General features: G+C 37.3%; 1 protein-coding gene across 4 annotated transcripts in view; it reads left to right on the top strand.

The window, feature by feature from the left end:
- Positions 1-14,070, top strand: part of KALRN (kalirin RhoGEF kinase) — a 4,346,166-nt gene that overhangs the window by 3,083,121 nt on the left and 1,248,975 nt on the right. The window contains exon 1 of one of the 4 annotated variants that reach the window (XM_044074923.1): positions 2,404-2,463. The exons of the other annotated variants lie outside the window; for them this stretch is intronic. Coding sequence (XP_043930858.1) covers positions 2,419-2,463 — 45 coding nt within the window. The 5' untranslated portion in view covers positions 2,404-2,418. Of the gene's footprint in view, positions 1-2,403; positions 2,464-14,070 lie in introns of those variants that run through there. 4 annotated transcript variants of the gene reach the window in all.

Consider the following 14,070-nt stretch of genomic DNA (forward strand, 5'->3'; position numbering starts at 1 on the left):
TAGGTAGAGTGAGCTAATGGCAGGGTTCTCTTAATGTGTTCATATCATGTTTGGTTAATGGGGAATTCCTGTTCTTACTAAAATGGTAATTGATTGCTGTTGAAGAGTAGGGTGATAAGTGAAATACAGTGATATGTAGAAAAGCAGTGCACATTCAATGTTTGTACTGAGAAATTATTAAGGTTGCAAGTCTTAAGCTGTACATGCTTAGGACTTCGGGTGTTTAAAGTTATAGCAAAATAGAAATAGCCACTGTTTCTGAACATGAGTAACCTCAGACACATAGTAACTGTTTGAGGGGTTGAGCCCCAATAGGGACGCCGATGGGTTGTCCACTGCAGATGCAGTTATGTATAGTTCCTTACAGTAATGGGCACCTTTGCTTGGATTAGGTGCCATTTTGGTGGGAACAAAGTACGTGATTTTATACATGGGAACTTCAGAGTTGGGGCAGTGTATTTTAGTTGCAATTAATACTCCTGGCTGATATTTCTCCATTCTAAGCACTTTCTGCAGTTAGGAATTTGAGTTTCCACGTATTCCCTCTCCCTTCCTACTCTTTTTCTGTGTTTCATTCCTGTTATAGTCATCATTCCTTTCCCTGTCCTTATTCATGCATTTCACTGCTTTCTGCCTGTTTCTGTCTGTGAAAATCAGACTTTTTTTCAGCTCTGTCATGACCTACTTTTTCCTCTGTCCTATTTTCTCCATTCTCCATCACTCCTTGACATTGTCTTGTTCTAAATGCTTCTCATCTCATTTCTGTTTGCTTTAGGCATTTGGCCCCCACCCCATTTTATGTTGAACTGTACGTCTTTGTAATGTTTTGCTGTTCACCTGTAGTGGCCCAGTGGTTATGGTTTCTTCATCACAGCTACAAGCTTTAAGTACAAACCTTACTTCTGGCCATTTTCTGTGTAGTTTGTACATTTTCTATGTGTTTGTATAAGTCTAGTAGAAGAAATCTGGCTTAATACCAAGGACAGGTTTTGTAATTGGTTACTCTAAGCTCTGTATGTTTTGCTGTTATATCCCTGCTCATGGCTAAAGATGGTCTAGTAAGAACTACTTCAGTTAGCTCGATAAACAATAAACTAGCCAGTTTAATTACACTTAGTGGTTGTATTGTACTTACACATTTTCCTGCAGCCAAGTGTGCATCCTTTTCATGTTGTTTTGTCTCTGGAACCCCCAGCATGAAGCAGGAAATCTGTTGGGTGATTATGCTACCTCAGTATGTGTGCTTCCTGTTAAAATATCCTAAGCAAATAAAAATAATCCTGACCCAAATGTTTATATCCTGCAATGACGTGATGAAACTTACATTTTATCATCTTACACTATAGAAACATCATCCCCTATATTGTTTCTCACAAAAGCTTAGTGACTACAAATACTTTTGACAAGCATTTGCTCTTATAATGCCTCTCTGACTGTGAGTACACAGGCATTTGGCTTGTGTTTAGCCATTAGTAATTGAGAGAACCTCATGTTCCTGAAATGTAGGCTATCAAGGTAGAAGTACTTGAAGCTATCATTGGGTAAAGTGAGTTTTTTTACAAAACAGATACACCTGGACAAACAAAGGTGGCGATTAGTACAAGTTGGGGAAATTGCACATGTAAAGTTTCTGAGGCAATCAGTTATCTAAATTATGTGTAGTACAAGGCTTAGCTGTGCATTAAAGTGCAGATGCACAAACCGAATAATATTCTAGAGAACTGTTTATTCAGCTCAAGTAATAGTTTTTCTTATTGTTCTCAGCTATGTTTCTCCGTAACACACTTCTTACCACCTATATCATATATTAAACTCTAACTTTTTATCCATTCTAAGTAGCTGGTAAAAAGGATAACAATGTGTCCATTTGACATGCAATACAATTAAGTAATAACATAGAGACTAACAGTCATGTTGCAGAGCTGTGCAGACGTAAAAAAGAAATACTAGTTTTCCATGTGAGCATTATTCTATCCGTGACTTTTCCAGTTTAAGATTTATTTGCAAGTAATGTTCTTAATATTCAACACAAGATAAATGCTGCCTTTATTATCTCAGTGCTGACGGTTTTGCAGTTTACTAGCTAACATATCTCTGCATCACAAGACAGACCTAGAGAACATGTGATTCTGCCTCAGGCTTATGCTGATTTCTTGATAATACTAACCAAAGCTGTAGTTATGAGCTGAGACCAATGCACGCGCATGCGTGTGTAAATCACACCAAAGCTCAGATAATCAATAAGAGCATACTTACTGTGGTTACACAGATTATGCTGCCAACCGACTCAGCTTTAATTTAGATATCACTGTTAAAAAAAAAAAAAAAAAAAAAAAAAAAAGAAAAAACAGAGAAGTACATCACTTTTTGCCAGTCTTGAAGAAAATCTGAAGAAAAACATCAAGAAAGCTGCCTAATATGTTGAAGTGGAAGCCCAGCAAACAGACGAAGCATTTAAGTTTGGTAAGTATTTCACATTTTTTAGAAGTAAACTTGTTTATGGGTCCTTCATATATACATTATTATTACTATTCTGTTGAAAATTTCTGAGATTTCAGCTGTATGAGTTGGGTCAACTTCTCAGCAAGAGTACAGTTAAATTTGATGAAAGTCAGACTTCTATTTTACATTATAGTCATTCATGTTCTCGACTTCTTAAAACATGACCATCTGACTTTGTTATGAATATAGCAGGGAGCACAGGCATGCTAAGAGTTTGGTGACCGTTTCTACCTTGCTGCCCTTTAACAAGTTTGTGCTGTTCATATGCCTCTAATAAACAGCATCAATTTATTTGAACATTACTTAATTATTTTAAATTGTTTTATAAAAAGAACAGATTTATATATCAGTTTTAGGATTCCCTCTTTAGTATAGTATCTCACTTTTAACTATGAACTTGACTAACAAAAATTTGTGTGATACATGCTGATTTCACTTTTATGGCTACTCCAACAAACAGATGATATTGTATGACTTGCTCTGGGCATACGGACTTGGAGTAAGATATACAATGATACTCACAGGCGCACTTATTGCATGACTTATTTCAGTCATACAGACTTGGAGTAAGGCATACCATGTATACTCACAGGAGTACGTATTGCATGACTTGTTTTGGGCATACAGACTTGGAGTAAGGAATACAACTTTTACTCCTAGGAGTACTTATTATATGACATGCTTTGAGCATACAGTCTTGGAGTAAGGCATACAATCTATATACTCAGAGGAGTACTTATTATATGACTTGTTTCTGCCATGCAGACTTGGAGTAAGGCATACCATGTATACTCAGAGAAGTATTTATTACATGACTTGTTTGCGGCATACAGACTTGGAGTAAGGCATACCATGTATACTCAGATGAGTACTTTTTTTCTGAACATCTATTATATTTGTCAAGCCTGAAGGCACTACAACTTTCTAAGTTAATGAAGAAACCACCAAAAGCATGATGAAGAAAAAATAAATCACTTGACTAGTAAAAAAAAACTGCACACAGCAAAACTGATTTTAAAGTTTTTAATTTTCACACAAATAAATACTCTCTAGCACTTCTGCAAACACAGCCTTCCTGGAGTCAACACAAACTTTACTGGCCAAGTGGTTTCTTCTTTCAGCTTTCTAAGTTAATGCCTGCAGTACAGATTTGCACATAAGTTGCTTAGAGCGAGAGAGAGAGAGTCGCTCATCTAAATCACCTTTTATGGTTGCAGGGTGTAGCCAATGGAAATGGTTCATTAAATTGTTAATTTTGCAAGGGGCAATTCTTGAGAGAAGTATACAGTTTTTACTGTGAAATGTGGTGATATGGAACTGTATGAGTTTGTGAATACAGGAAGGAATTTTGGGGTGTACCACTAAGGCCATGGCATATGTGAATAGAAGTTGTATTAATTAGTCTTATATTTTATACTGTCTTCTAGAATCACTTAATGAGCTCCTCATATGTTTGCATAAATTAATTAAAAAAAATAGAAGGAATAGTCAACAAGCTTCATATGTCACCACATTGTGTCCTCACGGAGGAGCCAAAATATGTGCAAACATTTTTCCACGTGGATTTTGTTGTTTTTTTTCTGTCTCACTAGGATACTAATCAGGCTTCTAACCCACCATAGATTATTGAAGGATTATAATTGCCAAACAGCCATTTACAGGGTTGCAGATTTTGTACGCATTAACATAGGAAAAAGACTGGTCACTATGAGCATTTTTCACAGATATGAGAAAGGCCTGTGAGATTAGGTGAAAGCATGGTTACCTGGTTTTAAGACTGTCTTGACTGAATATATGTTTCAGATAGTGTCTGGTAGCTCAATCTGTGATATTGTTTGTCTCAAAACCAGTGCTCTTCAGGGCTCAGTGAGTAGGTCCATTGTAAATTACATAACAGTAGACCTGTCACAACTTCATTTTACAGTGTATGTTGCAAATTTATTTCTGCTAAAGCCTGGAAAGATGCCAGCTACTGTTTAAACTGAGGACTTTAATAGTGTCTGAAACTCAGCATACAAAAAAGCTAACAAATTCCGGAAACACTGCTATTCTCAAAGACTTTTGTTAATTCATGTACATGATGCTATTAATATCCCCATTTCACAAGCTGAGTAACAAATACCTGAGAGTGTGGTGAGATTCTAGTCTTAACTTCAAAATACCACATCAAAACCAGAATAGGCATGGTTCTAGGGCTGCTTAGAGTGTGTCATATGCCATCTAATCTGTTAACATTCCAACCAAGAAAAGCTGCAAGTATTACTTGGGATCAGCCTTCACCATTGTAGCTGTTAGTTCCTTATACAATGCAGGAATACTTCAAACTACTGTTAAATAAAATGTAAGTTTCTATCTCTGTTTAATAGGAAAAAGTACTAATGCTTCATGGTACTGAAGGCTTAATGGACCCTGATGCTGTTAGAGTAACATAGCTTCCTGCCACCATCTCATTCAAACTTCATTCCTTGAATATTTGCCCAGTTTTTGGCTAGAAACCAATCATCAAGAACTGTACCAACCTTGTTAGGTCACAGAGCCAGGGAGCCCTTAGTTACATGAGACCATAATTTGAATTACCGTGAGGAGAAAAAACATTTCTCAAATTACCTCTGCATCTTGGAAGAGGCTGTCAATAGAAATTAACAAAAATGGAATATTTAAGCTATTAGAATGTAACAGTGTATTTGCTAGACAACAGTTGATGTTTTACTCAAAACTGTCATGACACTCGTAGCCTGCAGTACATTCGGTCAACTTCAAACCTCTCTGAGTGTTAATCTGGTTATTCTGCCTCCGCTCTTTATAAATCTAATCTTGTCTCTTGCTGTTTGGGACTACATTATGTACTGCCTATTTTGTCTCTTTATGCTTTAATAATTGTATTGCATGAAATGATATTTATCCTTATTAGTCAATCCATGGTGGTGGCTTTTAGGATCTTGGATCAATTATACCCACCTGGTTAGTAAAGAAATAAAATATTGCATGTAGAAGAGACAAGGCATGGTGGTCCTGTGAGTCTCAAATCTCCCTTAGTTCTGCTACATTGTCAACTGCAGTCATCTATATATAAAGTTCTTATTAGGGAGTGGTTATCTCCTTTCATCAGGAGAGGACAGTTTGGCACACCTGTCTTCTCTTCTTCATACACCTGTAGCAGTGTCACCTGTCACATGTCGTCTTTATACACCTGTAGCAGTGTAACCTGGCACATGACGTCTTCAAACACCTGTAGCAGTGTCACCTGGCACATGACATCTTCATACACCAGTAGCAGTATCACCTGGTACATGGAGCAGGTCACAGCAATACTGCTCTAGTCACTTACAAATGATCAGGTTGACAGTAAGCATCTAATGATAAATAATGCTAGGGCTGGCAGGCAATAGTGGGAAAGCATCCATGAGGGGGAAGTTGGACTTCTGCTGCCATAACATCCTCACTTGTCAGAGACAAAAGGAGAAAAGTAATCTAAATGTTGTAATCCTTGAGAACAAACAAAAAAAGAACAGACTGAATGTCTCATCCACACTGCTTACAACTCCTCCAACAGGCCATCTAAAATATGATGTTTGTGTTGTACCTTGCAACTATAGTTTGTAGCAGAATGTGAATCCTGTAAGTTATGTGTCTGTAATTACTTGTCTTATGCTGCACTTTGTTTACGAAAAGCTCATAGGATACCCCACTGTCTTCATCTTTGTGTTGTAGTCAATTACATAGTCTCTTTTTTTTTTTGCTTTTTCTTTTATTAGCTCTACTATTCCTCCAAAGCTGTAACCTATAATAAGTTATGCTTGTATTATGACTACTGATTAGCTTCACCAGAACAGAAAAGATAAATGAACATGAACAAGGATCTGCAACATTTATTTAGTTGCCTTTCTGTATTGCTACTGTTCTTCCAGCTTCCCTCTCACCAGGCTCTGCATAGCTGGAGGAGGAAACCATTCAAAAGGAATAAGGTGACACTTGTGACAGAGGAAAAGGGGATTCTGTATCAGCTGAACAGAAGCTATTTCCACCTACATAATCAGGTCCATACACACAATAACTGTTATATAAAATAATAAAACAGTGCCCCTTCCTCTAAAACAGAGAGTAACTTGCAGTAAGTTCTGTCTGTTTATTTATTAGATACACTTTAACTGCTTCAGACTTACTGGGCAAAGCACATTTACAAAAACAAATGGGGTAAATGTCTGGAAAGATGCATTGCTCATTTGCCATAACAGTTCAGTTATACAGGTAAACAAAGATACCTGTAAACCAGTATTGAAGCCACATGCTTTAATTTCTTCATCTGAAAACCATCTTTTGCTATTCTTAGAGTGAAATAAGAGGATATAACGTTTTACTTGTTTATCTTGTATTGTGAATACTTTTCTTCTGTTCTTGTTAAACTTGTACTGTGTATATGTTACTTGTGACTGTGGGGATTTTCTCCTCGGGCCTCCGCTGAGAAAGGGCTTAAGCTCAGTCGGACTAACCCAGTCAACAAATGTCAAATAAATAAATAAATAAAAATTATTGTTATATAGGCTGCAAATATTGCATAGCTTAGTAACATGAGAATAACTTGCATTCTAGTGAGGTCAGCAAAGCTCATAAAATAATGTCATGCAATGACATTGTGAATGCATAAATATTGAAAACTGTGTGATTTATGAAACTTCATTAAAGAAGCTTCATAATTTGATCTAGTTATTTTTGACCCCAATGTGAAATGCACACCATTCATTTCTTCAAATCCCCTTGTGAATTTGAGCTGTCATTTTTCAAATCCAGATCATCACACGTTTTCCACTTTTTCTGTGGATTACACAAGGTCAGGTTTAAGAGGAGGACTTTGTTGCACACACACAGTGCTGATTGGAGGCTGTTTCCAGTTCCGCCAGCAGTCAACCATTGAAACTAGTTTGCGTTCTCCTTTTAGTCCTTAGCTGGACTGAAGCTTTCTGAAAGTTGAAACTGCTGTTTCTCCTGTGACGTCTGTCTGATTATTCTTTCAGGATTTTTTTTATGATTGTTTCAACAAATTGCTATAATTTATTCACTTCTTAAATTTGAGTCACAAATTTCTTCCTTTCATATTTTTTCAACAACTATTTTTTCAAATACGTAGCAGAAAAAGAAGAGCAGTACTACATTGGGTCTCCACTGAAAATAGTCCATAGGCTAGTGAGACCAACCTGGTAAAATCAATCAGAAAAAACAATCGATCAATCAGTCTCAGTAAGTAGAATTGGAACCCTGATTAATTATATGTTGTATGTGGGAATTCTGCAGAATAATCTATCTTAGTATGCAGTTCTATACTGAAGATTCATTCTCTGTGAAACAATTAAGCTATTCCTAAAATAATGTAAAAAGACTAACGGTTGCCCTAGTTCAATGTCCATATTTAGTATAGATTGTCAAAAATACTGTCCCATAACTTTTTCAGTTTTTCCATGTTTAGATCTTGACTGCTCAATATAACTTTTAATTGTAACTGAGAAACAAGGTGGTAGATTTTCACAGTGCAAGCAATAAATATTTTTATTCATTTATTTATTTGTTTGTTTTCGGGGTAGAGAGAGATTCATTGTATAGAATTGCCTTGAGCTGAATCTAACTTGAAAATTGTTAATTCATGAGGAAGCATTGCACTAGTAATATCTTAAAACTGTGCAGTAGCAGTGTTAAATAATCACCAGATACGTTCTGACTAATGCAGACATACAGAAAAAAAGTTTAGCTGTAACCCTTGGCTGGGTGAGGGTAATGCTTGGTTTACCCATGATTGGTATGGTGACCAAACAAAGCCTACTGTGAGTAAACCAAGCATTCCCCACACCCATCCATTTGTATCACTTTTGTGTGATACTGTGTAGTTGTATTTTTTTAAGTCTTTTTTGATTTACTTACATGGTTTTCCATATATGCTGTAAAAAAACTAGCGCTGTTCAGATTTTTTTCCATTTTTATTTAACCATTATATAATGGTAATATTTAGCAGAAGAAATGTCTTGAGTTATTTATTTAATTTTTTAAATACATTACTCAAGGTACTTCTTTTGTTTAATACCTAATAACACCGGTTACACAAACTGTACCTTAATTTTTAGACTGCTGTTACTGAGAGGCAGTGATACAGGTAGTCTATGCACTATATACGTAATTGCTTGTTTCTATTTATGTATTTATTTATTTTTTTAATTTTATTAAGCTAATGCACTCATTTTGAATGTCATCTGTGCCCCTGTATATTTTGTCTTTACTTTTTTCTTTTAAGGCAATGGTGTCCGTAAGCATCCGTCTGTGTATGGGAGGGTGCTTTCAGACTCCTGAACTCCTGGCAGTTTTTATTTCTTTAAAGGTCTCTGAAATAAATGTATAAATTTTTGTGAAGAATGGCAGATATTTTCATGCAGCTGTAACAATTGTAATAGCTGCAGCAAGCAGGATGTCTTCCTATTGTTAACATTGCATTTTACTCCTGAACTCACAACATTTGTTCTTTGGAACATCTTTTTTTCTTTACTTTGTTGTACATAGAGGAAGATGTCCATGTTTAGTTTTGACCTTTGTTTCTAGTAGATACAGCAAGCAGATTGGCATTGATGCAGCCACAATGCTGACTCCTGAACTCCCAGAAATTGTTTTATTAAACAGATTTCCTCAGTATCATTTTTATTTTTTTTTTGGGGGGGGGGGGGATGAAAGAAGCCTCCATTTATCTGTAATGTTTGTTTTTAACATTACAGTTAGCCAGACTGATTTCCACTGATAACAGTGGATTTATGATATGCATACTGATTGCTCTGTCCAATCAGCTGGCAATTTTTTTGAATATAAATGATCTGTTATTGTATAATTCTGATGTGACCTCTGTCTTTAAACATAGCAATTCCTAGATGGCAGATTACAAATGTGATGGCTGTCACTCCTCATTGAAGAGCATATTAATTTGAAATGCATGCAGTGAAGTGTAATGTTCCTCTTCCCATCCCTGGAGTGATCACTCATTCTTTTAGTATTCAATAATTGGCTTCTCTACCTCTTCCACCTACAGCTGCGAGCAACATTTGTTGTATTAATGGTCTGAAATACATGGCACTGACAAGTGTTTTGTTTCCTGTATTACAACATAAGGAAGGTTTAACAGTAAGCCCACTTGTCTGTGAGCTGAGCAAGAGAGGAGTGAGAGTCTGTGGCTATTTAAAGCGAATGCCTCTAGTTTTTCTCACTTTCTCAGCTGCAGCTCACAGGATCTAGATCATTAATTCCTGCCATGCGGAAGTCTTTACAGCAGAAGTCATGGAGCTGAATGTCAATGACCACTCTGGTAAATCCTAAAGGAAGTTGGTTTTCCACTCAGTTGCTTGAGTGGGATTTTTATAAATATAAATATATATATATATATATATATATATATATATATATATATATATATATATATATATATATATATATATATAGATAAGAAAGCGAAAGAGGAAGAGGTGGTGTTGTATTAGTTGTGGTTTCAGTGCTGGTCACTTAGTGGGTTGGGGGTATTCACATAAAGGCTTTCGTGTGGAGCAGTGTTGGCATTCTTCTGGGTCTGGTGTTGTTTGGTGAGGATTCTTTCAGTGTGTCTCTTAGTTCTTGGTTGCATGGAATGATGGCTTGGGTAGTGTCCCTGATTCTCGCAGTTGTGTTGATCTGTTTCCTGATGGTGGTGATGCTGCAAGTGGATGAGTTGCAGAGGTTGTTTACTGGACTGAGTGTCAGGTGTGGAGCTGTGTTGTGGGAATTTTGCTATCAGCTAGTGGGGCTTGCTAAGTGAGCTTCCCACATTCCCCCAACTGTTATTTTGTACTGCTCTGGAGTCAGAAGGCTGTATTTTTTTTTTTTTGGATGGGTTTAAAGGCAGTTTCAGATGAATAGTGTAGCATTTTTGTTCATGCTGGCAATGTGAGTGAATGCAGAAAGGATTTTTCTGGTGGGAAAGGGATGATGTTGTGTGTTTTGGTTTGATTGATTTTTGGCATGTGGTTTGGGCTGTTTGTGTGGTCCCTGCACATGCTTGTGGGCTGTCCTGATTTTTTTAGTGTCCAGATTTTGCCACGTGTTTTTGGTCTGTTCCTCATGCAGTTTGTGGCATTCTGGCAAATCACAGGAGATGGAGCACACTGAAGGCTGACAGACATTTGGGTCTAGAAAATGTGTGCTGATGCAAAACCCATACCTCTCAACTGTCCCTGAATTTCAAGGATGTCCTCCTTGATTTTGACTCAGATTTTAGCTCTGTCCTTCTTAATCCCTCCTAAAATTGGTGAGTCTTGAAGGAAAGGTGGTGAATTACTCTTAATAAATAATGACAATAATTAAGAGTTATAGACTTCTTTTGCGTCATCAAATATATATTAATTCATATTTTCTTATTCTGTCACTGTCTGAAGGTAATAGTATCAATATTTTAGAAGTATCCCTGATTGTCCCAGAGCTTCTCATGATTTGTCCCTGATTCTTCAGAAATGTGTCCCTGATTGGTTGTGAGCTATGGCAAAACCTTTCATACAGTATATAGTATCGGCTTATAAGCAGTGGTTGAAATTTGTTCTTATTTTGGTTTGTCTCCCTGTTGCTTGGAGTTGTCTGGATTTCTTGGGTTGGAAGGGTGAGAAGCATGCCCCTGCATCAGGTTTGTCATACTTTTTTTGGAGTGGTGTGATTCTTTACTGTCAAGGAATCTCTTCCTGGAATTATAGAAGCCCTGCAGCAGCATTGAACCAAGAGCCAGAATGGAATTTTGACCCCATCTGTTAGAGTTAATGGCTGCTTCTATTAAGAAGATCTTCTTTACTCATTTGTCTGCTGCTAGCCTTATTTGGGTTTGGGTCCCATTGTTTACAAGTTTTCATATATATGGTATACATAAACAAAAGTAGAGAGAAATAATATAATCTTGAATTAATATTTACATAATAAATACATTGGGATAATGTTTTAAATGTTAATAATAAGGTTGAAATGGATATGTGTTTTAACAATTTTTTTATTTATCTTCATTAACCTTCTAATTTGAATTGTGAGCCCCTTGTTCCTTCAGATACTCAAAGACAGGTGGCAATGAATAACTCAAGAGGTAAAAGATCTTTTTCAGGAGATAGAAGCAGTCCAGATGCGAAGTCAGGTTTCTTTGTGAAGGAAATGTACCTTACCAGTGACAGAAGATGAGGTGATGACAGGGTACAACCCTCCAAAGAAACCCAAGAGAAGAGTCAGAAAAGATATTGCAACATCTGGGCAGAATCTGGCTTCTTTAAGGGATGGCATGGTTGACTCTGAAGGTAATGACAGATCTGGGGAACCTGATTGGAATGTTTGTGATGGGGCAGTCAGTGGTGAAATATCTTGATGAATTTATCAATTCTCATCCAGAGGAGGCGAGGGTGAGAGTATTTGACATAGATTTAGAAAGGAATTATGGTTCCATGTCTGTACTGACTAATCAGGATTTCTGCATCACCCATGTTTTGTTAGCCATGGCTGTTTTAAACCTTTCCAGTAATACAACTCCTGGTTCCCATATTACTGCCCATGTCCACACAGCATTAAAGCTAAAATTCAGAAAGGGGAATTCAACATCCATTGAATAATGGACACTGATAACCCTAGGGCAAAGGACTTAATGGCAGCCTTATCAGCACTGGGGAAGAAAGCTTTGACTAAGACATTAACTAGGAATTCTGATATGTGGTCATTATTGAATTGGATCCCAGTCAGATATTAACATTTCTTGCTTACTTTTTATCAATCAGAGAACCACATCACATTAAAGATGGTTAAGCATGGTCATTTAACCATCAGAAATTCAGGAGGCAGAAAGGTGTGGATATATATGTCAAATGGGAGCAGAGTCATCCCGATATTTGGCTATGTGTCATGCTTGATAGACTTAATATGCTAGAGAATTATGATTTTACCAGAGCTCCCAGTGAGGCCAAGTTCTGCTTGGCTTTCAACACTAGCAAGTACCTTTGGCCTTCTTGTAAATTTCCCCACTTATGGTCTTACTGCAGCAAAGTGCACTCATCTGCAAGATGTCGGACTTAGTCAAGCCACTGGAGTTCTACTAGTCCAGTCCCATATCATGAGAATACCATGGCCTTCTCACAGAGTTACCCAGCTAGGGGAAACCATATTTTTCACAGTTTGAGAGTATACACTTCAAAGGGTCCAGTTAGGGGGCAGTCATTCTCAGTCTCCAGTCAAACTAGATAAATCAATTCAGTTTTTAGCAAGTTACCCTAATGTTAAAGCTGCTGAATTCCTTATTGAAGGTTTTTGTAGTGGTTTTAGGATTGGTTTCAGGGTCGCTGTTGACTCTAGACCAGTTAAGAATATGTTATCAATTAAGGGACATGAGGATATTACTTTACACCTAACTGAGAAAGAAATAGTTGCCGGTAGAGTTTTGGGCCCTTGTTTGTAATCCCCCTGGCCATCCTTTAAAATCTTGCCTATTGGCTTAGTCCCCAAAAAGAAGGAGGGTAAATTTAGATTGATCCATCACCTTTCACACCAAGTAAATGCATCTGTCACTGACTTCATTGACAAGGACCAGGCTAAGGTGCACTATTCATCATTAGAACAAGCTGCTCAAATCATTATCAAGATACTCAGACCTATGGCTTTGCCAATTAGACTTTCAGTTGGCCTTTCCCCTGCTCCCAATCAGACAGAAGATTGGTCACTGTTATGCTTTCAGCTGAATGGGAAGCTTTATTTTGACACAGCCATGCCAACAGGGTGCTTAGTAGCTTGTGCTAGATTTGAGGTATTCAGCACAGTGATTCATTGGTGCTGGCAGAAAATTGCACCAAATTAGTCAAGCAGTTCATTACCTAGATGATTTCATGATAGTGGGAGAGGGCAAAATGGGGGCTATGGAAGGGATGACAATATTTGTGGATAGTTGTACCAGCTTGAGGGTTCCACTAGCAGAGGCTAACCCTCACAAAAGTTGACATTTCTAGGCTTGGAGTTAGATATTATGTCAGTGTATTTCAAGCTTTCAAACTTCCATATGGCAAGATAGATTGACTCAAATCTATAGTCCAAAAGTTCCTGGGGGGGCCAATAAGGCTAAAGTAGTTGAGGTAATGCAGCTTCATGGGTTAATAAACTTGGCTGTTGTCCCAAGAAGAACTTTTCTTCGAGCTATTTCAAATTTGTTAAAAGGCAGCAAATCCAAGCATTATAAGGTGAGAACAACACACCAAGTCAAGTAGACCTTTGTCTCTGGTACACCTTTTTGAACTAGTACAACAGAGTATACTTCTGGCAATTGTCTTGGTATCATCCAGCAAGTTGCAGCTGTTCACCAGTACCACAGCAGGCGTGGGGATGGGTGTTTATTACTTTTTATTTGTTTTACATTTGTTTACTGGGTAGTGTCCAACGGGGCCAGAAACCCATTTTCAGTGGAGGCCCTGTGAGAAAAGCTCCATGGTACAGTAATTGAATACAGAGGAGAAAAATGACTGAGAATATACATTATTGGGTTCACTTTATAACATCGAAATACTGAAATGT

This window comes from Protopterus annectens, chromosome 6.part0 (assembly GCF_019279795.1).
Source record: "Protopterus annectens isolate FY-2018-M chromosome 6.part0, PAN1.0, whole genome shotgun sequence".
Lineage (NCBI taxonomy): Eukaryota > Metazoa > Chordata > Ceratodontiformes > Protopteridae > Protopterus > Protopterus annectens.